The 23,651-nt window shown below is 40.9% G+C and overlaps 1 protein-coding gene across 1 annotated transcript; it reads right to left on the bottom strand.

Moving 5' to 3' along the window:
• Positions 1 to 4,125: 4,125 nt before the first annotated feature.
• On the bottom strand, positions 4,126 to 19,405 carry LOC119477087 (cytosolic 5'-nucleotidase 1A-like). Its single transcript, XM_037750949.1, has 6 exons — positions 19,273 to 19,405; positions 19,022 to 19,189; positions 8,190 to 8,319; positions 7,879 to 8,001; positions 6,925 to 7,109; positions 4,126 to 6,550 (listed from the first exon to the last, which is right to left on the bottom strand). The coding sequence occupies exons 1-6, from the start codon at positions 19,375 to 19,377 to the stop codon at positions 6,188 to 6,190; spliced, it is 1,074 nt and encodes a 357-aa protein (XP_037606877.1). The 5' UTR covers positions 19,378 to 19,405; the 3' UTR covers positions 4,126 to 6,187.
• Between the last annotated feature and the right edge of the window lie 4,246 nt (positions 19,406 to 23,651).

Below are 23,651 nucleotides of genomic sequence, written 5' to 3'. Positions count from 1 at the left end.
CCACATCATCCTTTCTCGTCTATCATTCTCTTTTAAAACATCATCTTTTTATCCATCATCATATTAAACATCATCCTTTTAGCCATCATTCTTTTACTTCTATCTATCTACCTATTTATATTTATTTTACTTTATTTTATCTTATTCTTTTTAATCTTGCCTTAATTTGATTTGCACCCTGACTGACAGCCTCTCAAGCGCACACACACAGTCACATGATATTGATCTTGCCCAGTTATGTTGGCTTATTTAAAGTTTTTTTCTTTGTTTGTTTATTTCTTTGTTTTTTTTTCTTTATTTCTAAATTTATTTTTCTCTCTTTAATTTATTTTTCTCTCCATTTTGTTTTATCCATACTTCATTTTATTTTATTTTGTTATGAGGAAAAGGAAGAAAGGAAGAAAAAAAGAAAAAAGAAAAAAAACTCCTCATCTGGCCGGGCCACCAACAGGGCCCCTCTTCTATCTCCTCTCTCGTCCCTCCAACGATCTCCTATTGATAGAAAAGGGCATCAGCCCTGAGCTATCAAACCAGGCTCACGAATTTACGAGTAACGGACATAATTAGTGTAAATGTACATGTACTTGTACTTAATAATAAAACTTAATAATAAAAAAAATCTAATATATATATATATCAAATATATATATATAAATATATATGTATATATTTATATATATACATATGTATATATATATACATACATATGTATATATATTATATATGTTTTTATTTTTTAATTATTACTTTTTTTATTTACTTTTCAGATTAAAGGGACTATTTGTAACTTTCAGAAATGCTTGTTAACAGCGACACATGTGGCCGTTAAGTCAACGAAAGTCAGCGTTGGGCTCGCACTTGCTCGCTCTAAATAGACATGAACGAGCATCGGTCAAAACAGTGAGGCAACACACGTCAGCTAAAACCACAATATCACACTATATTTCACCTGCTTGGCAGTAATGTTAGCTGACTAGACGAAGGTCTCTCCATGAATCACTGCTGATCCTAGTGTTGGCTTTGAGGCTGAAGCATCGATGTCTCACTCCGGAGGGTCTGACACCGATGCTGAAGCAGGAAAAGCTGGTAGGTGCCGGGGCACAAGACACGGAAAACCTCTGTTGGTCTGGAGGAGCTGCAGCATTTATTTCTGCACAAACGTCCCCTGTACATTCACTATATTCTCAGAGCTAAACTAACTCTTATGCGCGAGTTCACGTCTAGAGGTGGAGCGAGTCAGCGAGAACACGTGCGGTGCGGTGTGTGAGTGAAGGCAAGCAGGCAGTGGAGCAGAGACTCCGGCCACACCCAGGCGCGCGCATAAGCGAGCGCGCGGTCATGTGTCCCGACCAGGTACATTTATAGCTTAAAAAGTTACAAACAGTCCCTTTAAATGTATTTTATAAGCTCATTCTTGAATGTAAAATCAAAAAGGTATAGTGGCTGAGTGAAAAGTACAGTATTTCCCTCTGAAATGTAGTGTAGAGGAGCAGAAGTATAAAATGGACATAAAGTATCTCCAGCACATTTTAGTGGGAAATATAGTACTTTTGATGCTTTAAGTACATTTTGCTGATAAAACTTTACATTTTAAAAGGGGGGACTTGGGGAGTAATGTTAGCTACTGTATGTAGCCACTAGCTAGCTAACGTTAGCTGCGCCAGACTTCATAATTAATTGCCTCAAATGATGTCAGTTGAGTCATAATTTGTTGGGTTTGAAGACTACAAGTTTGAAAAACAAACAAATATAGTGTTGGAGTTAAAAAAGTGACCTTACCATACTTCTGTAGCTCCTCATCTCTGCTTGAGGCTAGCTGCTCCCAGCTACATTAGCTAGCTGCTAGCATAACACACCTAAACACCCGAGATGAGAGCCAGTGCCAACTGACCAAAACGTGTTTAAACTGTCGCGATACTCTCTGCCCGACGACCTATCGAGATCAATGCATAACCTTAACAATCTCACGAGACTTTCCCAAGTTTAAGGGCTCCCTTCTAGCCCACTGGTCTCTAAGCAACCTGCAGCTCTTCAGCTCCTCTCCAGTGGCTCCCTGTGGATTTATAAAAATGGAAATCTATAACTGTTTCTTTGTTTACATTTTCATTTTTATTTATCATCGTTGTAGGTCTATGGTACGACGGAGCATTAGGGCCACATTGAGGAAAACAAAATAAATCTGAGATTTCGAAATAAAGTCATAATATTATGAAAATAAAGTCATAAATTTATGAGAAAAAAAGTCGTAGTATTATAAAATAGTAATTTTACTTGTTATTTTCTTTTTTTCTTTGTTATGACTTTATTCTCATAAATTACAACTTTTTTTCTTGTTAAATTCCGACTTTTTTCTTGTAAAGTTATGACTTTATTCTCGTAAATAACAACTTTTTTTATTGTAAAGTTATGACTTTATTTTCGTAAAATTACGACTTTTTTTCTCGTAAAATTATGACTTTATTCTCGTTAAATTACGACTTTATTCTCATAATCTCAGATTTTATTTCCCTCAATGTGGCCCTAATACTCCGTAGTACATTTGCACTTTGGCCATCACTGCATTAGACTCATATACTATATACTTAGACTATAAACTGTGTTACCTTCATCACAATGCTCAAATGTTTTGCGGCTCCAGACAAATTTTCTTTTTTTTTTTTGCCTAAAATGGCTCTTTTTATGGTAAAGGTTGCTGACCCCTGCTCTAGCCACTACTCCAACTGTTGGAGGGTAGTGTTTAGAAGAGAACCTGCAAGCTGGGAAAACTCTAGCAAGATGGGTAAGGTTAGGATAGGCATTTATCTCGAGTCTCACGAGAGTTTTTGCAAGTTATTGCAGATCTCAGATGAAATCTCGCAATTAATATAATAATTATTTATTATTTATAATGATATTATTAATTTTATTAATATTAATATTATGTTAATATGATATTATAATAATATATTAATATTATATTTAATATATTAATATTATTAATAATATTTATATGGTTAATATGGTTAATATTATTTATATTATTAATATTGCGGGTAACCTTCTAGACACAACCTTGTTGTCGGTTGAGTTGCATCGTGGGTATTGTAGGCGCTAAGTTTTGTCAAGAAAGGAATCAGGTTCTGTTCTAGATTTTGATACTTTTTAAAAACTATTTATCACTAGTCTGACAAAGTTATAGCCTAAGAGTGCAATATTAATATATATGTGGAGTACTCTTTTAAGTAACATTTTCAATGCAAGACTTTTTACTTGTAGTCTAATGAAGCACAGTATGGCATCCTTACTACTCAAGTAAAGGATCTGACAGTCTGTTAAAAAACCCTACTTACTTAACATAGCCTACTTAATACTCCTTCATAAAAAATATTCTATTTCTGCTATAGGCCTATATAGGCTAACTTATATAATTAATTTTAGTCCAAGAAGGATAAACCTCAGATATTATTAATATAGAAAATGTAAAAGTGGGCTTTCTTTGGTGGTTGCTCCACTCTTTTTGCTGAACTTTGACCTCAGCTGGTTTACTTTCAAGGGAAGTGAGCCCTTGCCAAACAACAGGCTGTAGGGCGATGGAGCAGGTGGACAATTACAGCAAAACAGCACCATCTACTGCAGAGATGTATAAAGAACAGTGGTACCCAGATCCTTTACTTAAGTAAAAGTATCAATACAACATTATAAAAGTAAAAGACCCGCATTCAAAATTAAAAAGTAGAGAAGCATTATCAGCCAAATGCATAACATATGAAAAGTAAAGTGTCTCCTGTGACTGATATATATTATTATATATAGACAACAAGGCTCCAGCTCGGCTCTGATTGGTTGTTTTCCTCCGGTCTGTGAAATCTTGCAGATGCCAGGACACAGAGGCACGTGATTTTTTTTAGTTTATCTGTATCGTGCACTAATGTCAGGATATAATGACCGTTTTATAAAAATAACTTTTTTAAATCATATTTGCTCCATCTCTACCCACTGCAGGTTTAATGTAGCTCTTAAACATTACCATATTTCCCTCTGAAATATAGCATATTAGAAGTATTAAGTAGCGTAAAATGGAAATACTCAAGCAAAGTAGAAGCACCTCAAAACTGTGAGTAAATTTACTCAATTACTTTCCACCACTGACAGCCACTGTGGTTCCTCCACGCTCCTTTATTCCTTTGCACTCAACACTTAAAGATATTAGATATAAATCAGAGTATAGAAAAGTGAAAAATGGTGCAAACATGTTATTGTGAACATGAGTACAATCAATGCAAAACATCACATGATCTGGCACTGAGGATATGTTACCAGATATGATATGAAAATTTACAAACAAGTGTAACTTAAACATAATTTTGCAATATGAAATACATAAAATGCAATCTGCAAACATACGCATTATAGGTATTCATTCCTATGTAAAAACACTATAATGTGACAGAAAGGTGTGGTTACAGTGTGCTACCTGATATCCGGATACAGTGTAAAAGCATAAACAAGTCATGAGTATAAAAGTTTGAAGAAAAATATAAAAAGTTTTATGACGTTTGTGCGCATCAACAACAAAGACTAACAAAGTAAAACAGCATCAGTGTTTCCTATAAGCCACAGACATTCAATCCTTATAAATGTCCCTTTAAAACTAATAGCTGATTTTAATATGTTCCATTAAATGTGTTAAATTTATACCAGACAGCAAAATGTTGGGAATATTGAGTTGGAATTGCCCATTTTTACCTGGCTGGTGAATTTCAAGTCTCTAAAAGAGCCAATGCAAAAAAAAACAGCTACTACAGCAGATACATTCTCCCACTCTGGTCAATATGCCAAGGACTGATAGGGAATGGGAATGTGACAACACCGACAGCAAGTCGGACATTTTTGGAGGTTAAAGGGTGATGGTACGTGTCCACAGGGGCGTTTTTTATCGCGAGGGAACGCCTCGCTTCCCAGCATTGGACGCTTGATGGGCTGCCACTAGATACTCGGCACCTGATTGGACGAAGGCTTTCCCTCGTGGGCTGCTGCTCCCAGCTTTCAAACCGGAACCAACATGGCGGCTCCTTTAGGAAACTTTCTTCTCTTATACGACGAAAATAGTTCACCGAAATGTGTTTCTGAAAACATTTCAAAATAAGCCATGCAGTTGGTAAATCTGTCTTTATTTTGGAGCGACAAAGCTTAGTTTAAAATTTCCAGAGGTTGCACGTGTTTTGCATAAAGTAGCCTAGACCTCAACTTTATGCAAATGAGGAGCGGCCAACGAGACGCCCCGTCTCTCGAATCGCGCGCACCATGCACGGCTGCTGACATAGACAATGAATGGGAAGCGTGGAAAGGACGGAGGCTGTGGACACGTACCATAAGAGGTCCATCTGCTGGCTGTTTACTGCACAGTGTCAAAAGATGAAACGAAACACTGCACTGTGAATAAGATTCAAAAGCCGAATTGTAGTATATACAGAACACAGTCGGACACAAAGGTTGGCTAACGTTACGGGTTGCATTTTGCAAGATACCGGTAGATTAAATATGCAGTATTAGCCGACGTTTTGTTAGTATTCAGTTAGCATAACATTAACTTATCTTTGTCCAGATGGTTGTGTAGTTGGCATTTGGCTTGTAGATCTTAATGTCATACACACACCCGTTTGTAAACGGGACAAATCGAACAGCTACCGCAGCTCTGTACGCTTCCCTCCAAAAATGGCAAAGTGCCCCAGAATGCTCCGTGATTCCTGTTCCCTATCTAAGATAAATAAAATAAACAGGTGATGTATAAAAGTGTAAAGAAAATGACATAAACCCAAATGCAAATGAGAAAAAATAGCCCTCTTAAAAGGTAAACAGGTGCATAGATAGTACGGTTAAAAGGCCCCGATAGATTAATGAACCAAGTGTTTCTCTTCCAGAACATTATTAAGTGAAACGGTGTGTGGCACCTAGTGTAACTCTTGTTTCCCCCACTCATCAATAACACCCCATCCTAATGGAAACCGTAGAAATATTTTATAAAACCCCAAAAAGTAGGACGTTTTGTAGACGGCATTACCAATTATTTACTTAAATCCTCTAAATTTACTGTTATTCTTTTAACCGATCATTTTGCTCCAAAATAAAATATTGCATTCATGAGAAATCTCTTCCTATGCAGGGGACAACGTAGTGGATGTTTCACATTTTAACCAGTTTAAGGTTGTTACTTTTTCTCGGGCTGCTCGATGAGTTTCCCCTTGTGGTACTTCTGTCCGATCCCGTAGGGGACGTGAGCAGATATGGTTCCCATTTCTTTGGCCCCCTTGATGTGGAACATCTGGTCGTCGAAGTAGATGTGCGGCTTTATTTTCTGCAGCAGCGGCCCTTTGGGAGCGCCGGCCAGGAAGAACGCCTCGTCGATCTCCAGGCCCCAGGTGCGGAGAGTCTTCAGGACGCGAGCCCCGGAGCTGGCGGCGCCTCGGGCCGTCACCAGGAAGGTTCGGATGGGACAGTTATTGCGCTGGTTCTCGGTGTAGAATTTTCTCTGGAGCTTCCCCAGAGCCTCCAGGAAACACTTTAAGGGACCCTGAAAGAGACAAAGTTAATTTAACATGGTTTGAAAAAAGGAACACAGGGACAGATAAGTAGAGAAAAACGAAATGCCCACAAACACACAAGGGCGCACAAGGACAAAAATGATGCCCGATGCCAGCAGAGCAGGGGCCGTATTACAGAAACTTAACTTGTATATCCTATCTTAACTGTTTGGTAACCATGGTAATTAAGGTTAGGACCTGATTGCTTGATCATAGCTGTGATTAGAGAGGAAGGACCAGCATTGGATAACAACTTCCTTATAAACATGAAGATCAATATAAGGCTATTTTTGTATATGGTATATTCTGTATAAACAGTCTGCACACAGAGATGTTTAAGTACACAGAAACAACCATCAGTTACCTGAGCGAGAGGTTTGTTCTCAAACTCCTTCTCGTGCTCAAAGAAAGTGTCCAGGCCGTGTTGCTTTACGATGATCTCCGACTCGTCAGAGAAGAGGACAGCATCGCCATCAAATGCCACTCTCAGCTCAGTGTCGCTCAAGTTGGTCTCCTTCTCTGCGCAAAACACTGTGGCTGCAGCGATGCCTGAAGGAGGGGAGGGAAAGGGTTAAATATGCTTTCATCGCTATGTTTCATGGAGAAAATTTGATACCTCACAGCTGCAGGCATTTTCAACTTCCTGTTTTATTTACATTGTTTTAACTTCCATGTTAGGTTTGATTACTCTGTCTTTCAATGAAGAGATTCAAATGTACAACTAGCGGGTCATTGTTGTGAAATAAACCCCTTCCCATTGGGGTCCATCGCCGCATCAACTGGTTGGGGTTTATTTCACAACAATGACCGGCTCGCTGTACTATATGTATTATCCCTTACATAGAATACATCATATGCCTTCCCGTCACAATTTCTCAGAGCCAAAAGTTTTTGTTTTGACCGACCAATAGTCAAAAACCCCACAGATATTCAATTCACAGTGATACAAAACAGATAAAAGCAGCAAATCCTCACATTTAGAACCTGCAAATGATTAGAAACCTTGCTTGATAAGCGAGTTTAATCGATTATCAAACTTTTCTTAATTCCAGCTTTACATCTGAAAGCCAGTGTTTCATATTTTGTTTGTTTTGTGTGCATTTGGACGACAGGGAGCCATAAATCACAGGCTGTCTCCAACCAGCTCCGTCTTGCTGCACAGCGAGGGGTCGAGGTTTCCCTCAACAGCATGAATGAGTCAACATGCAAGTGTGTGTGTGTGTGTGTGTGTGTGCGTGTGTGTGTGTGTGTGTGTATGTGTGTGTGTGTGTGTGTGATAGAAATGAGGATTATATAATCCAGCAGCAGCATCACTCACCTTCCTCTATGGCCTCTGTGACTTTCTCTGCATTCTTGGAGAGGTACAGGTTGGTCATGTAGGCCTTCAGGTAGCCTATGGGATTTTTCCCTCCGGTCATACAGAATCTGTCTATGGTCAAATCTGAAAGTAGAAAAGCAAGTTGGAGGTGTGCAAAGAAAGAAGTCCCATTTTAATTACACTATAAAAGCTCCTCTTCACTTCTTGTGTGTAATTACTAGACTGATTATGCTTGTTGCTGCAGCAGGCGAGCCGCAGCCGCCGCCGCCGTGCTAACCAATCAACAATGTCTGGATTAAGACGCAGCGTACCGTAGTGATTAATGCTGTTTATGAGGCGCACTCCCACTTGGGCATGGTTGTTAGTCATTAAGACGATGTCAAACAGCTCGTCGCTGTCCGGGTAGAGCTCCCTCAGTCGAGCGTTGACAGTCATCAACGCCTGTGTGAGAGGACGGATTGCTTTTATTACATCAAAAGACAGGATGTTGCGTCAAGAGTGACGTTACAAAACAAACATTACAACATAAAACCAAAGCTTTCTTTCAGTTAAGCTTTTAAAAGAGAACATCAAGGCATTAAAACAACAATGAAACAGAGGAATGTGCTGTATAAACCACAAACGCCTGCATATATATATATATATGTATATATATATATATATACACACAGTATATATACAGTATATATATATCTACAGTATATATAGGCCAAAATTTTATCAGCATAAACATTCTAAATGTTGTATTTCCTGTTGCAATGTATGTTAATGCAGTAGTTGGACCAAAGCTGTTTCCCTTGCAACAGACTGGCAATGAAAAGGTCTATAAAGGTGGATTGATGTCCAGTCAGAGCCTGTGATTGTGCAGGCCTGGTGTTCATCAGACCACTCTTGAAAGTGTTCAGCAAATTGGAATAATAGAGGAACATCCAGAGAAGAGTGATTGCACCCTGTCACTGTAAAATAATCTTGTATTCGTCGGCTGTTATCTAATTACTCAGTAACAAAAGGACACAGACCTGTTACCGAATGTAAACCTGCCTGGATGTTAGATATAAAGTGATCAATGCCTCCTTCATCCTTTAAAAAAAAATCCTAAAAATGTTGATTTTCTGGCTGAAGAATGGTGTGACTTCATGACCTGTGCGACTGCATTTCAAGAAGAGCAAATCAGTTTTGAAAGCAAAGATTGTTTGATAAGGATTTCCCATATTTTGTCTCCTGGCACTGTACATAATAATCAGCAGGGGGAAGTCTGGATTACTTTGTCTTTAAGTAAGGGATAATGTACAACATTGTTGTGAAATTTGCATCAGGGGTGCTGCATAGCCCTGTTGTGGTTTATTTCACAACAATGACCCGCTAGCTGTACATTATCCCGTTTATTACACAGCTACTTACTGTTGGATTTATTATACTCTACAATATCTGTTGGATTTATTATACTCTAAAAATGCATACAAAGGCCTCACTATTGGATGTTTTGTGAATAGAGTCAAGGGTGAGAAAAGAGGGGAGTGTGGCAGATGATGTTTTATGTTCCAAGGTCATGAGGACGGAGCCAGAAGGTGATAACGAGGAAGGAGGAATGCAGCAGAGGCATCACGCGTCACACCTCATGACTATTGATATTGTGTAAACCATAAAAGACTGGATCAGGGAGAGCTCGGGGTTCAGACTTCACGAACTGACCCATGCATTGTATGTCGTCAGGGACATGTAGGTTGGATCCAGATATATCTGTAAACTCTTTTATTTTTACTTGTGCAACATTTAATTATTCGGAATAAATTGTATTATTATGCTTTAACCCATCTGTTTGGAAAATCTCTTTGTCACACAAGATCAACCAGCACGTAACTGGGCCTTGGCCTCTCGGAGGTAAAAGGCCAGTTCCTTCAATTGGTGACCCCGACGTGATCTTCGGCATTGAGAAGCGTGTCCAAAGGACGGACAGACCGGCGAGAGAGAGAAAGGGATCCCTGAAATCTTAAAGGTGAGCAGAACCTGTTTTATCGAACTCTGCATATTGGCTTACTCTAAATTATCTCTCTTGTTGTGCTGAATCTCCTTTGTAGTGATAAATGTTGCAGGAGTAAAGACTTTCTCAATTAAAGCTGCCCTTTTGGTAAATCCAAAAGGAGGAAAGCTGAATTAAAGCTGCCCTTTTGGTAAATCCAAAAGGAGGAAAGCTGAATTAAAGCTGCCCTTTTGGTAAATCCAAGAGGAGGAAAGCTGAATTAAAGCTGCCCTTTTGGTAAATCCAAGAGCAGGAAAGCTGAATTAAAGCTGCCCTTTTGGTAAATCCAAAAGGAGGAAAGCTGAATTAAAGCTGCCCTTTTGGTAAATCCAAGAGGAGGAAAGCTGAATTAAAGCTGCCCTTTTGGTAAATCCAAGAGGAGGAAAGCTGAATTAAAGCTGCCCTTTTGGTAAATCCAAGAGGAGGAAAGCTGAATTAAAGCTGCCCTTTTGGTAAATCCAAAAGGAGGAAAGCTGAATTAAAGCTGCCCTTTTAGTAAAGCTAAAAGGAGGAAAGCTGAATTAAAGCTGCCCTTTTAGTAAAGCTAAAAGGAGGAAAGCTGAATTAAAGCTGCCCTTTTAGTAGAACTAAAAGGAGGAAAGCTGAATTAATTTAGGGGAGCAAGCTGCCCTTTTGGTAAAGACTAAGAGGAGGAAAGCTGCCCGTTTAGTAATAAAAACTGTATGAGTGTACATTAATAACTAGTATTCAGAGGAAAATTAAAACTTACTGTTGATACTGGGCCAACATCGCTGGAACATCAAAGTGTCCAGTAGAAGCTTATGTTGGTAGGATCACAGCGAGGGGCATAGCGACCCATTTACTCTGAATCTAGTTACTGTCATAAACTGAATAAACCTGTGTGAAATAGTACTGGACAGAATGGACGGAGAATTTGACAAAGACTGTGAGGAACGGGGTGGCTGTGGGCCTCCCCGTTTATCATTTGGACAGCAATGGGCTAAAGTCAGGACCAATGTAATCTGTACATTTGATCCCAAGACTAGAAATAAAGAGACTGAAGACCTAGATGAGTGGTATAACATGACAGTGAAGGAAGGGCATTTTCCAGCCACGGGAAGTGAAGCCAAATTTATGCCAGTAATGAGAGCATTAATACAGGTGGTTCATAGAAAGCTGCTGCAAGCAAGAGAAGACAAAGAAAAGGGAAATATGTTTGTAAGGAGGAAATTGAGGAAGGAAGAAGACGAGTTGGCAAGTATATTGGTAAAATATAATGTGATACAGATGGCTGCACTGTCAGCCTTAGGCAGCCAGACGAAAGCCACCCACGCAGAAACCGCTGAAGCAAAACCACTAGTGAATCCCTCACCCATTCCTAGCGCACCTCCCCCACCTCCAAACCCACATACTAGCCAGCCTCCACATTACATGTCACTCCATCAGCAGTACCCACCTGGCCCACATCCCAACCCCCCTCCTTATCCTCCTCCTACCCCTAGTCCGGTACCAACCCCACGGGACAGTGATCATACAAACAAAGTTATGGCACCATTGTTTCAAGTGTTAGGTGGTACTTTGGAATTAGAAGAGGAAATAGAAAGAGAACAAGGAGCAGGTTCAGCCTCAGAGGCGGGTAGTGGGTCTGATGTAGCCAGAGAAATAGACAGGCTAAGGGAAGAACTGAGAGATCAGGCTGAACAGTTCAGGTTAAGACAAGCCTTGTTACCACCAGACTTGCGTAATAGAGACGTAAAAAGGAGAGCTCAACCTACCCCTAAACCCCACACAGAGAGTCCAGACATAAGTGATTGGATACAGAGAGACACAGAGACATCCCGTGCAGAGTATCAGGATGTTCCAACTAGTGGAGAGGTAGATGAGGACACTGATGACGAGGATGGTGGAGCAGTAGAGGAGAGTGATGAGGATGAAGATAAAAACATTCCTGTCACTATAGAGGGAACCATGAGAACGCACTCCAAAAGAGGGATACATTGGAGACGGGAGGGTGGGGACGAAGAGGCGACACCATATACACCCCCCAAAACTAGGTCACGTAAAGTTTATGGAAAGTACGAAGACAAAGGTGACAAACAGTTGAGTCAGTGCGTTGGCATGTTTCCCATTGTCGCCAAAAACAACGGTAGAGACGAGTATCAGCCATTCACTTTAGGTGACATTCAAGCACTGAGTGAGCTCCTCCCAGGAATTCAAGAGGGAGGGGGAGTGTGGCTCACGAGCCTGTATAACAAGACCCGAGGGAAGACTTTAGCTATGGGTGATCTCAGGGCTATTTTGGGTTTCTCGGTTTCGGCCTGGGCACTGAAAGAATTAGAAACAGCGGCCGGAACAGTCCAGGTGTCAGATAGAAGCCCCCTTAACCCCTACGCTACCTCTTTTGGTAATGCTATTAGACAAAAGTATCCCATACCAGCGGGTAAGCTTCACAGCTTGGTGTTTAAGATTAAGAACGGGGAGAGTGGACGCACGTTCATAGAAAGAGCAAAGACAGAGTGGGTGGGGGCTACGGGGGTGAACCCAGATAAAGACACACAGCAGTCTCTGTTCAGACTAGCTCTGTTAAAACATGCTCCGGAAGGAGTCAAGAGAAAGATGGAAGAGAATCCAGATATGGCAGGGGCAAAATCATCAAGATGGGAAACACATTTCTGTCATCATCAGGATGCAGAAACCAAGGAGGAGGAAGAGGAAAGTGAGTCATTAAAAGAGATGGTAGCTCAGTTGACTAAATTACAGTTGGCAGATGCACGGACTCGTGCGACAGATAAAAAAAAAGGGAGGGAAAGAAAAAGATACCCAGATGGCTCAAATTGTAACACCAGCTCCAGCCCCGCCACAGAATCCTTATCCACTGCAGGGCCAGCCACAGGCTACATATCCACCCCAGTATCATGTGCCTTTTCAGCAGCCCTCATATCAGCGGCCCCCTTATCATCAAGGCCGGAATAGAAGCAGAGGGAGAGGAGGAGGAAGCAGGGGGAGGGGGTATGCCCAACCAAGAGGAGGCAGTTGTAACATCTGCGGAAACCCAGATTACTGGGCACGTGACTGTCCTCAGAAACAACAACAGCAGATGAGATGGCCTTCACAGCAGTCATATCAGCCACCAATACAGACTCCACCAAACCAACAGCTAGCTCCAATGCAGGCATACAGCGGGTACTCTGCGCAGGGACCTCCACCTGGTCCATATACACCAGGAATGTTCCCATAGGGGTGCCCGACGGAGATGGAGGGACAGGGGCTGGCAGAGCCCTGTCTCCAGTTGACAGTGAACGGAAAACGAAGATGGTTCATGGTGGATACGGGAGCACGTTATTCCACCTTAGCTGAACCTATGTGTTCCCTTTCCTCTCACTATGTTTCCGTTTTGGGATTTTCCGGCACTGAACAAAGACTGCCTTTTACTGTTCCCCTTCCTGTCCGGCTTGGGAGACAGGTGATGGAGCACCCTTTTTTGTATGCACCTGATTGTCCACGTGATCTCCTGGGAAGAGATGTTTTGGCAGCACTGGGGGCTTCTGTACATTGTTCACCAGAAGCTGTGATAGTGAGTTTCCCCGGAGGAGAAAAAATGGTGTGCTCCTCGCCCTCCAGTGCTGATCGCATGTGCATGTTGAGTCCTGATACCTCACCTGATGCCCCACCACCCTGTGCGGACATATATTGGGCCCTGCTAGCCGACAGAAACCCTCTGATTGACTTTTACAACATGTGGCAACCATGGATTAGGGCTCTACACCCTTACCTCCCTGTTCCCGATCCTCCCCACTGCACTCTGAATTATGACAGAAATAATGATCTTACGTATCAAGATGAGTTCCAACAGAACCTGTTAGATACAACCTGGGGGATAGGGGTAAGAGATGTTTATATAGCACCAGCAGGAGTAGCAGCCGCAGTAAAACTAACCCCAGCACAAGAACAATGGTATCGCATGTCAGAAGAAGCTGTTCCCCATGTGTCCCTAGCCATAGCTCCAAAACATCAGGCTAAAGACTTAGGCCCCATGGTTAAAGCAGCAGTCGCTCTGACAGACTGGGTTCCCACTTCCCTTTTGGGGGTTTCAATCTCACCATCCTCTAACATATATAGACTCTCCTTTTACAATGCAGTGTCAGGTCTTTGCAAACATGAGTTACTAACACGCCACCACGGTAGGGAGATGTTAGATGGTGAAGGAGCCACTTCCATGTTGGCAACTCTCCCTTCCTCACTGTGGTCTACGGGCCCCTTTGATGTTGGCAGGTGCAGCATGGAACCGGTAACTTTCGAGATGAAGACTTACTGCCCTATCTGGAGACCTCAGTATAAGCATAAAGTGGAAGCAGCCCAGGGTATCTCTCCTACGATTGAAGGACTGATAAAGGCGGGAGTATTAAGAAAATCTTACTCTCAGTGGAACACTCCCATTTTGCCAGTAATCAAACCCTCCGGCTCATACAGAATGGCTCATGATTTAAGAGCCATCAATGACCTGGTTTTGACTCCTGTTACACCAGTACCGAACCCCCACTCTGCTCTCTCGATGCTCACCCCAGCCCATACATCTTTCACATGTATAGATTTGGCTAACGCCTTCTTTTGCCTGCCCTTAGCAGATCATTTACAGGACATTTTCTCATTTACATATGAAGGCCAAAGGCTGACATATAACGTGTTACCACAGGGGTTTATACTCTCCCCCTCTATTTTTAATGAAACTTTGAGAAATCACTTGGCCGGCCTTGAACTCCCTGAGGGGTGTTTTATTGTACAATATGTAGATGACTTGTTAGTGGCCGCACCCTCGGCTGAGGTATGCCTGTCACTAACCCATGCATTATTATTGAGGTTACATAACTACGGTTACAAAGTCTCAAAGGAAAAACTTCAGTGTTGCCGCGCACAAGTTTCGTTCCTAGGTAGAATAGTGTCAGCAAAGGGCACCGCAATGTCTCCAGCTCATCGTGACTCTATACTCCACCATCCGAAACCACAGACAGTAAAAGAGATGTTATCATTCTTAGGGCTGACTGGGTATTCAAGACAATACATCCCTAACTATGCAGGCGACACTCAGTTACTCAGACAAATGGTAACCATGGCTGGAATGAGAAATCTCACCGCTAAGTTAGAATGGTCTACAGAGGCCGAGGAGGTGTTTATCCGCCTCAAGCAGGAAATGGCAGAGGCCGCAGCACTCGCTCTCCCAGATTACTCTCAACCATTCCATCTGGATGTCTCAGAGCAGCTTAGTACAGCTCATGGTGTCTTATATCAGAAACACAGAGGAGATAGGAATGTATTGTACTATTGTAGCATTTTGCTAGATACACAAGAACAGAGAGCCAGCCCCTGTGTCAGATATGCAGCTGCTCTGGCAAAAATTGTAGACAAAGTAGGTCATATAGTCATGCACCATCCTCTACAGATTCTGACCTCTCACAGTACTGTAACATATGTCACCTCCTCCTGTTTCACTCTCACCCCCCTCAGACAGACCAAGATCTTACAAGTACTCTCGAAACCACACATCTCCTTTGTACATGAGGGCTGTAATATGGCTGACAATATGACTGATGGCGAGAAGCACTTCTGTGCAGACAAATCGCTGCCCTTTGTAAAACTAAGGCTGGACTTAGAAAACTCCCCTTTAACGGAAACTGACCTTAGCTTATTTACAGATGGTTGCTGTTTCCGTCATCCCACCGAAGGGTTAAAAGCAGGTTATGCTGTGGTGTCTATGAATACAGCAAAAGAGGAACCATGTACTCTCGATCACGGTCCTCTTGATGGGAAACAATCTGCTCAGGCAGCAGAACTTACGGCTGTAGTTTGTGCTCTGCGGTTAGCGGAAGGGAAGGCAGTGAATATTTTCACAGACTCTGCGTATGTGTGCAATGCAATTCACAGAGATATGTCTGGCTGGGTGCAAGCGGGTTTTAAGACTAGTCAGAATAAACCTATGGCTCATGAGGAGTTGATGAAAGAGTTGTTGGAAGCAATCCAGTTACCACAGAGGGTAGCTGTGATCAAAGTGAAAGGACACAGTCAGGGCACTGACTTAGAAAGTATAGGAAACGAAGCAGCGGATGCAGCCGCTAAAAAGGCGGCAGGGTATTTACCTACTATGATGGTCATGACCACAGCAGATCTCGGTTCTGAGATAACTGATTTCTCCATCATACAAGCTCAAGAATCTGCCACAGCAGCAGAACAAACCATCTGGGAAGATAAGGGAGCTATAGAACAGTTTGATGGTATATGGTATAACGGAGATCAAATAGTTATGCCCCCCTGTTGGATGTCCTCAATATTGACTCAGACTCATGGACTTGACCATAAAAGCCACAAACAGATGTTACGAGATCTCTGCCACTGGTGGATTCCCCGGAAACATGCTACTATAACTGACTTCTTGACTAAGTGTGACGTATGTAGTACATGTAACATCAGACCTACCATCACTCCTAGGGCAGGAAAACATCCTTCTCCCACTGCCCCGGGACAGGAAATCTTTATGGATTTTACAGATATGGGAGTAAGGGCTGGGGGGAAAAGATTCCTCCTAGTAATTGTGGACGCATTTTCACGTTGGGTTGAGGCCTACCCTACGGGAAAAGAGGACGCAAAATCAGTCATTAAATGTCTGGTGAATGAGTACATTCCGAAACATGGGTTTCCTAAATTGATCAGGTCAGATAATGGTTCACATTTCAAAAATAAAGACCTGCAATCTGTTGAAAAGGCTCTGGGACTAAAACACAAATTTGGCACTGTGTACCGCCCACAATCGCAGGGAAAAGTTGAACGGGCTAATCAGACCATCAAGCTAAAGCTGCTAAAAATCGTTCGCACAACTAAGCTTCCTTGGACTGAAGCCCTGCCCATTGCACTGATAGGCATCAGAGCCTCGGTCAATCGGTCAACAGGACTCACACCATTTGAACTTACGTGTGGCCGACCTTTCCCAGGGCCGTCCCAAAACCCCTCTCCCCTTCCTGACCTCGGTTACAGACCATACTATTTGAAGGTTAATGCTCTTGTGTCAGCTCTCTCCTATACAGGTGACAAACCTGTCACCCCTGTCACAGAGGACGTTCCAGGACCTGACCCCGGACCCCCGGAACACCTTTGGTTGAAGGTGTTAAAGAGGAAGTGGTCGGAGCCACGTTGGACAGGCCCACACAAGGTTCTGGCCAGAACTGCAACAGCTGTGCAGCTCGCAGGAAAAGGACTCAACTGGTGGCACCTAACACAGTGCTCCAGCAGCAGGACAGGACCTGAAGCAGAGGAGGCAGCCCCACAAGGAGCCCAGGCTACGTGAAAAGAGGGTCACGTATAATTTTTTATTTTTCATATACTGTATAAACTGTGACTGTGATGAGATACACATAAGGGAAAGAAGGTTACAAGGTCTTGCCTGTATTTACAGTTAAATCAGGCTAACATGGTTGTTTAGGTGGACTCATCTAGGTGGTTTTTGAAAAACATTATATATCACATTGTATTAAAACTTGTTGCTTAGAATAAATGCTAAAATAGATAAAAAGAGGAACCAGGGGTGGGGAGAATCCACCAGAGAGAAATTTCACTTCCTTTCCCAAACCAGTATAAAATAGGATCACCCAGATAAAAGTTTTTCAGTTGCGCGCAGGAAAACAAACTAGAAGCATCATGCAGTACGGCAAACTGCTAGTAGCGTTTGCTGTAGCATTTGTGTTTACCTCTCTTGTCCTCGTTCTTCTGTACAAACTTTCTTCATGTGATTTGTCATGTATTTTAAATGTTTTAGGGAATGTGAGAGAAAATACCATGACCCTTGTGTAGAGTTTGTGTACTCAGATAAATCTGAATAACCTGGGAAAGCACAGACTGTACTAGTTTAGATACATTACTTATCATCCTCGCCTCTGCACTCTGCTAAAACTGGCTAATCACAAGCAACTCTTTAACAATAGACAATGCTTTCACTCAGAAGCAGGGTGGAAGGAGTGGGCTACAAGGGGGGGAAGGCTAAACCAAGATTATAAAGAATGATGTAGTGAGGTAGCTTCCCTAATGAATATAAACTAGCTGACCAAATAGCTGCAGGTTTTGAAAACATACCTATAATAAGTGCTCTGATCCCTATCACTCCTAACAAAAATGTTGACCGCATTAACTACATCCACTATAATGTTCTCCGTTTGACTAATCTAACCCGTGATGCAATTGCCGGACTAGCTGAACAAATGGCTCCTACGTCACTGATGGTGATCCAAAATAGAATGGATGTTGACCCTGAAGAGGTTGTGTGATGATGCTTATAATTAATACATCTGTACGTAACATTATCTATGCTTATAATAAATATATCTGTATGTAACATTATCTGTAGGTGAACTTAGTTAAGTTCAAAAGAGGGTCTGTTGGATTTATTATGTACAAAAGTGCTTACAATGACCTGCAATAACCTGATTGTTGGATTTGTTGTGCATGAAGTGTTTGCGAGGACAGGGAGGCACGCGGGAACTGCATGCTCTGTTCTTTTTGTAAGGTCAAGGAGAGAAAGGAGTCAGAAGGAGAAACAAAGAAGAAGATATGCAGCAGAAACATCACGTGCCATAAGCTCATGACTATTGATATTGTGTAAACCATAAAAACGCTGGATCAGGGATAGCTCGGGGTTCAGACTTCACGAACTGACCCATGCACTGTATGTTGTCAGGGACATGTTGATTGGATCCAGATATCTGTAAACTCTTTTATTTTTACTTATGCAACATTAATTGTTCGGAATAAATTGTATTATTATGCTTTAACCCGTCTGTTTGGAAAATCTCTTTGTCACACAAGATTAACCAGCACGTAACTGGGCCTTGACCTCTCGGAGGTAGAAGGCCAGTTCCTTCACTGTGCCAAAATCCAAATACCTGACTGAGGTGTGGCCCTATGGGTGTAACATTACAGCTGTGTGTCTGTGAGCACTAAAACTGGACTCCAGATGTGGATCAAGGTTGGAGGAGTTTTTTGCCAAGCAAGTTTTTCCTGGTGTGGACACCGTCATTAACTGGCATAGAGCAGGTGAAGCAACAGGCTCTTCAGGCACCACGCCCTACCGACAGAGACAGGCATGCAAATGGTTCAATGCATGGTTCAAACAGGCCTTCCTACCTTGACGAAGGGGAAAGAAGCTCCGGGCATCAGAGGCTCGTTTTCGTGCTCCACATGATAAGCCACGTACTTCTCTACTCCCTCTTCCTCGTAGATCTTCCTCTCTGCCAGCTGGTTGAACAGGGTCCGAGACGAAACGGCTACGGTGACAGCATACTGGGGTTTGGGCTGGAAGTGGATGAAAACAAACATGCAAGAAGTATGCAAATAAGTATGTGCACAAGCTCATAAAACTTTTCAGCAATCCTTACAGGTCTGGGTTTGTTTGTTTTGAGGTTGTCAGGGAAAGCTTTGGCTGCAGCCGAGTCTTTCTCCTCTTCAGCTGGAGCTGAGTCGTTTGGTTTGATATCACTCATTGTTATAAAGTTTTCTACGTCCTGACAGCTGAAGGAGCAGCAGCAGATTGGAAACTTTGCGGAAATGTGTTAAAAGAAAAAAGCCTGGTGGGCTCCACCCCCACCAGGCCCACCACGCCCACCACGCCCACATACAACCACATCATCCTTTCTCGTCTATCATTCTCTTTTAAAACATCATCTTTTTATCCATCATCATATTAAACATCATCCTTTTAGCCATCATTCTTTTACTTCTATCTATCTACCTATTTATATTTATTTTACTTTATTTTATCTTATTCTTTTTAATCTTGCCTTAATTTGATTTGCACCCTGACTGACAGCCTCTCAAGCGCACACACACAGTCACATGATATTGATCTTGCCCAGTTATGTTGGCTTATTTAAAGTTTTTTTCTTTGTTTGTTTATTTCTTTGTTTTTTTTTCTTTATTTCTAAATTTATTTGTCTCTCTTTAATTTATTTTTCTCTCCATTTTGTTTTATCCATACTTCATTTTATTTTATTTTGTTATGAGGAAAAGGAAGAAAGGAAGAAAAAAAGAAAAAAGAAAAAAAACTCCTCATCTGGCCGGGCCACCAACAGGGCCCCTCTTTCTATCTCCTCTCTCGTCCCTCCAACGATCTCCTATTGATAGAAAAGGGCATCAGCCCTGAGCTATCAAACCAGGCTCACGAATTTACGAGTAACGGACATAATTAGTGTAAATGTACATGTACTTGTACTTAATAATAAAACTTAATAATAAAAAAAATCTAATATATATATATATCAAATATATATATATAAATATATATGTATATATTTATATATATACATATGTATATATATATATATACATACATATATATATATATTATATATGTTTTTATTTTTTAATTATTACTTTTTTTATTTACTTTTCAGATTAAAGGGACTATTTGTAACTTTCAGAAATGCTTGTTAACAGCGACACCTGTGGCCGTTAAGTCAACGAAAGTCAGCGTTGGGCTCGCACTTGCTCGCTCTAAATAGACATGAACGAGCATCGGTCAAAACAGTGAGGCAACACACGTCAGCTAAAACCACAATATCACACTATATTTCACCTGCTTGGCAGTAATGTTAGCTGACTAGACGAAGGTCTCTCCATGAATCACTGCTGATCCTAGTGTTGGCTTTGAGGCTGAAGCATCGATGTCTCACTCCGGAGGGTCTGACACCGATGCTGAAGCAGGAAAAGCTGGTAGGTGCCGGGGCACAAGACACGGAAAACCTCTGTTGGTCTGGAGGAGCTGCAGCATTTATTTCTGCACAAACGTCCCCTGTACATTCACTATATTCTCAGAGCTAAACTAACTCTTATGCGCGAGTTCACGTCTAGAGGTGGAGCGAGTCAGCGAGAACACGTGCGGTGCGGTGTGTGAGTGAAGGCAAGCAGGCAGTGGAGCAGAGACTCCGGCCACACCCAGGCGCGCGCATAAGCGAGCGCGCGGTCATGTGTCCCGACCAGGTACATTTATAGCTTAAAAAGTTACAAACAGTCCCTTTAAATGTATTTTATAAGCTCATTCTTGAATGTAAAATCAAAAAGGTATAGTGGCTGAGTGAAAAGTACAGTATTTCCCTCTGAAATGTAGTGTAGAGGAGCAGAAGTATAAAATGGACATAAAGTATCTCCAGCACATTTTAGTGGGAAATATAGTACTTTTGATGCTTTAAGTACATTTTGCTGATAAAACTTTACATTTTAAAAGGGGGGACTTGGGGAGTAATGTTAGCTACTGTATGTAGCCACTAGCTAGCTAACGTTAGCTGCGCCAGACTTCATAATTAATTGCCTCAAATGATGTCAGTTGAGTCATAATTTGTTGGGTTTGAAGACTACAAGTTTGAAAAACAAACAAATATAGTGTTGGAGTTAAAAAAGTGACCTTACCATACTTCTGTAGCTCCTCATCTCTGCTTGAGGCTAGCTGCTCCCAGCTACATTAGCTAGCTGCTAGCATAACACACCTAAACACCCGAGATGAGAGCCAGTGCCAACTGACCAAAACGTGTTTAAACTGTCGCGATACTCTCTGCCCGACGACCTATCGAGATCAATGCATAACCTTAACAATCTCACGAGACTTTCCCAAGTTTAAGGGCTCCCTTCTAGCCCACTGGTCTCTAAGCAACCTGCAGCTCTTCAGCTCCTCTCCAGTGGCTCCCTGTGGATTTATAAAAATGGAAATCTATAACTGTTTCTTTGTTTACATTTTCATTTTTATTTATCATCGTTGTAGGTCTATGGTACGACGGAGCATTAGGGCCACATTGAGGAAAACAAAATAAATCTGAGATTTCGAAATAAAGTCATAATATTATGAAAATAAAGTCATAAATTTATGAGAAAAAAAGTCGTAGTATTATAAAATAGTAATTTTACTTGTTATTTTCTTTTTTTCTTTGTTATGACTTTATTCTCATAAATTACAACTTTTTTTCTTGTTAAATTCCGACTTTTTTCTTGTAAAGTTATGACTTTATTCTCGTAAATAACAACTTTTTTTATTGTAAAGTTATGACTTTATTTTCGTAAAATTACGACTTTTTTTCTCGTAAAATTATGACTTTATTCTCGTTAAATTACGACTTTATTCTCATAATCTCAGATTTTATTTCCCTCAATGTGGCCCTAATACTCCGTAGTACATTTGCACTTTGGCCATCACTGCATTAGACTCATATACTATATACTTAGACTATAAACTGTGTTACCTTCATCACAATGCTCAAATGTTTTGCGGCTCCAGACAAATTTTCTTTTTTTTTTTTGCCTAAAATGGCTCTTTTTATGGTAAAGGTTGCTGACCCCTGCTCTAGCCACTACTCCAACTGTTGGAGGGTAGTGTTTAGAAGAGAACCTGCAAGCTGGGAAAACTCTAGCAAGATGGGTAAGGTTAGGATAGGCATTTATCTCGAGTCTCACGAGAGTTTTTGCAAGTTATTGCAGATCTCAGATGAAATCTCGCAATTAATATAATAATTATTTATTATTTATAATGATATTATTAATTTTATTAATATTAATATTATGTTAATATGATATTATAATAATATATTAATATTATATTTAATATATTAATATTATTAATAATATTTATATGGTTAATATGGTTAATATTATTTATATTATTAATATTGCGGGTAACCTTCTAGACACAACCTTGTTGTCGGTTGAGTTGCATCGTGGGTATTGTAGGCGCTAAGTTTTGTCAAGAAAGGAATCAGGTTCTGTTCTAGATTTTGATACTTTTTAAAAACTATTTATCACTAGTCTGACAAAGTTATAGCCTAAGAGTGCAATATTAATATATATGTGGAGTACTCTTTTAAGTAACATTTTCAATGCAAGACTTTTTACTTGTAGTCTAATGAAGCACAGTATGGCATCCTTACTACTCAAGTAAAGGATCTGACAGTCTGTTAAAAAACCCTACTTACTTAACATAGCCTACTTAATACTCCTTCATAAAAAATATTCTATTTCTGCTATAGGCCTATATAGGCTAACTTATATAATTAATTTTAGTCCAAGAAGGATAAACCTCAGATATTATTAATATAGAAAATGTAAAAGTGGGCTTTCTTTGGTGGTTGCTCCACTCTTTTTGCTGAACTTTGACCTCAGCTGGTTTACTTTCAAGGGAAGTGAGCCCTTGCCAAACAACAGGCTGTAGGGCGATGGAGCAGGTGGACAATTACAGCAAAACAGCACCATCTACTGCAGAGATGTATAAAGAACAGTGGTACCCAGATCCTTTACTTAAGTAAAAGTATCAATACAACATTATAAAAGTAAAAGACCCGCATTCAAAATTAAAAAGTAGAGAAGCATTATCAGCCAAATGCATAACATATGAAAAGTAAAGTGTCTCCTGTGACTGATATATATTATTATATATAGACAACAAGGCTCCAGCTCGGCTCTGATTGGTTGTTTTCCTCCGGTCTGTGAAATCTTGCAGATGCCAGGACACAGAGGCACGTGATTTTTTTTAGTTTATCTGTATCGTGCACTAATGTCAGGATATAATGACCGTTTTATAAAAATAACTTTTTTAAATCATATTTGCTCCATCTCTACCCACTGCAGGTTTAATGTAGCTCTTAAACATTACCATATTTCCCTCTGAAATATAGCATATTAGAAGTATTAAGTAGCGTAAAATGGAAATACTCAAGCAAAGTAGAAGCACCTCAAAACTGTGAGTAAATTTACTCAATTACTTTCCACCACTGACAGC

The sequence above is a fragment of the Sebastes umbrosus genome, chromosome 18, assembly GCF_015220745.1.
Source record: "Sebastes umbrosus isolate fSebUmb1 chromosome 18, fSebUmb1.pri, whole genome shotgun sequence".
NCBI classification, from domain to species: Eukaryota; Metazoa; Chordata; class Actinopteri; order Perciformes; family Sebastidae; genus Sebastes; species Sebastes umbrosus.
Note: the sequence above shows the minus strand (reverse complement) of the source record. Positions and strands in the feature narration are given on the sequence as shown.

Coding starts and splice junctions, on each gene's coding strand:
- LOC119477087 (XM_037750949.1), bottom strand. CDS start 19,377: ATGAGTGATATCAAACCAAACGACTCAGCTCCAGCTGAAGAGGAGAAA. Junction 7,110..7,878: donor CACAGAGGCCATAGAGGAAG/GTGAGTGATGCT, acceptor CCCCTCCTTCAG/GCATCGCTGCAGCCACAGTG. Junction 6,551..6,924: donor AGAACAAACCTCTCGCTCAG/GTAACTGATGGT, acceptor TGTCTCTTTCAG/GGTCCCTTAAAGTGTTTCCT.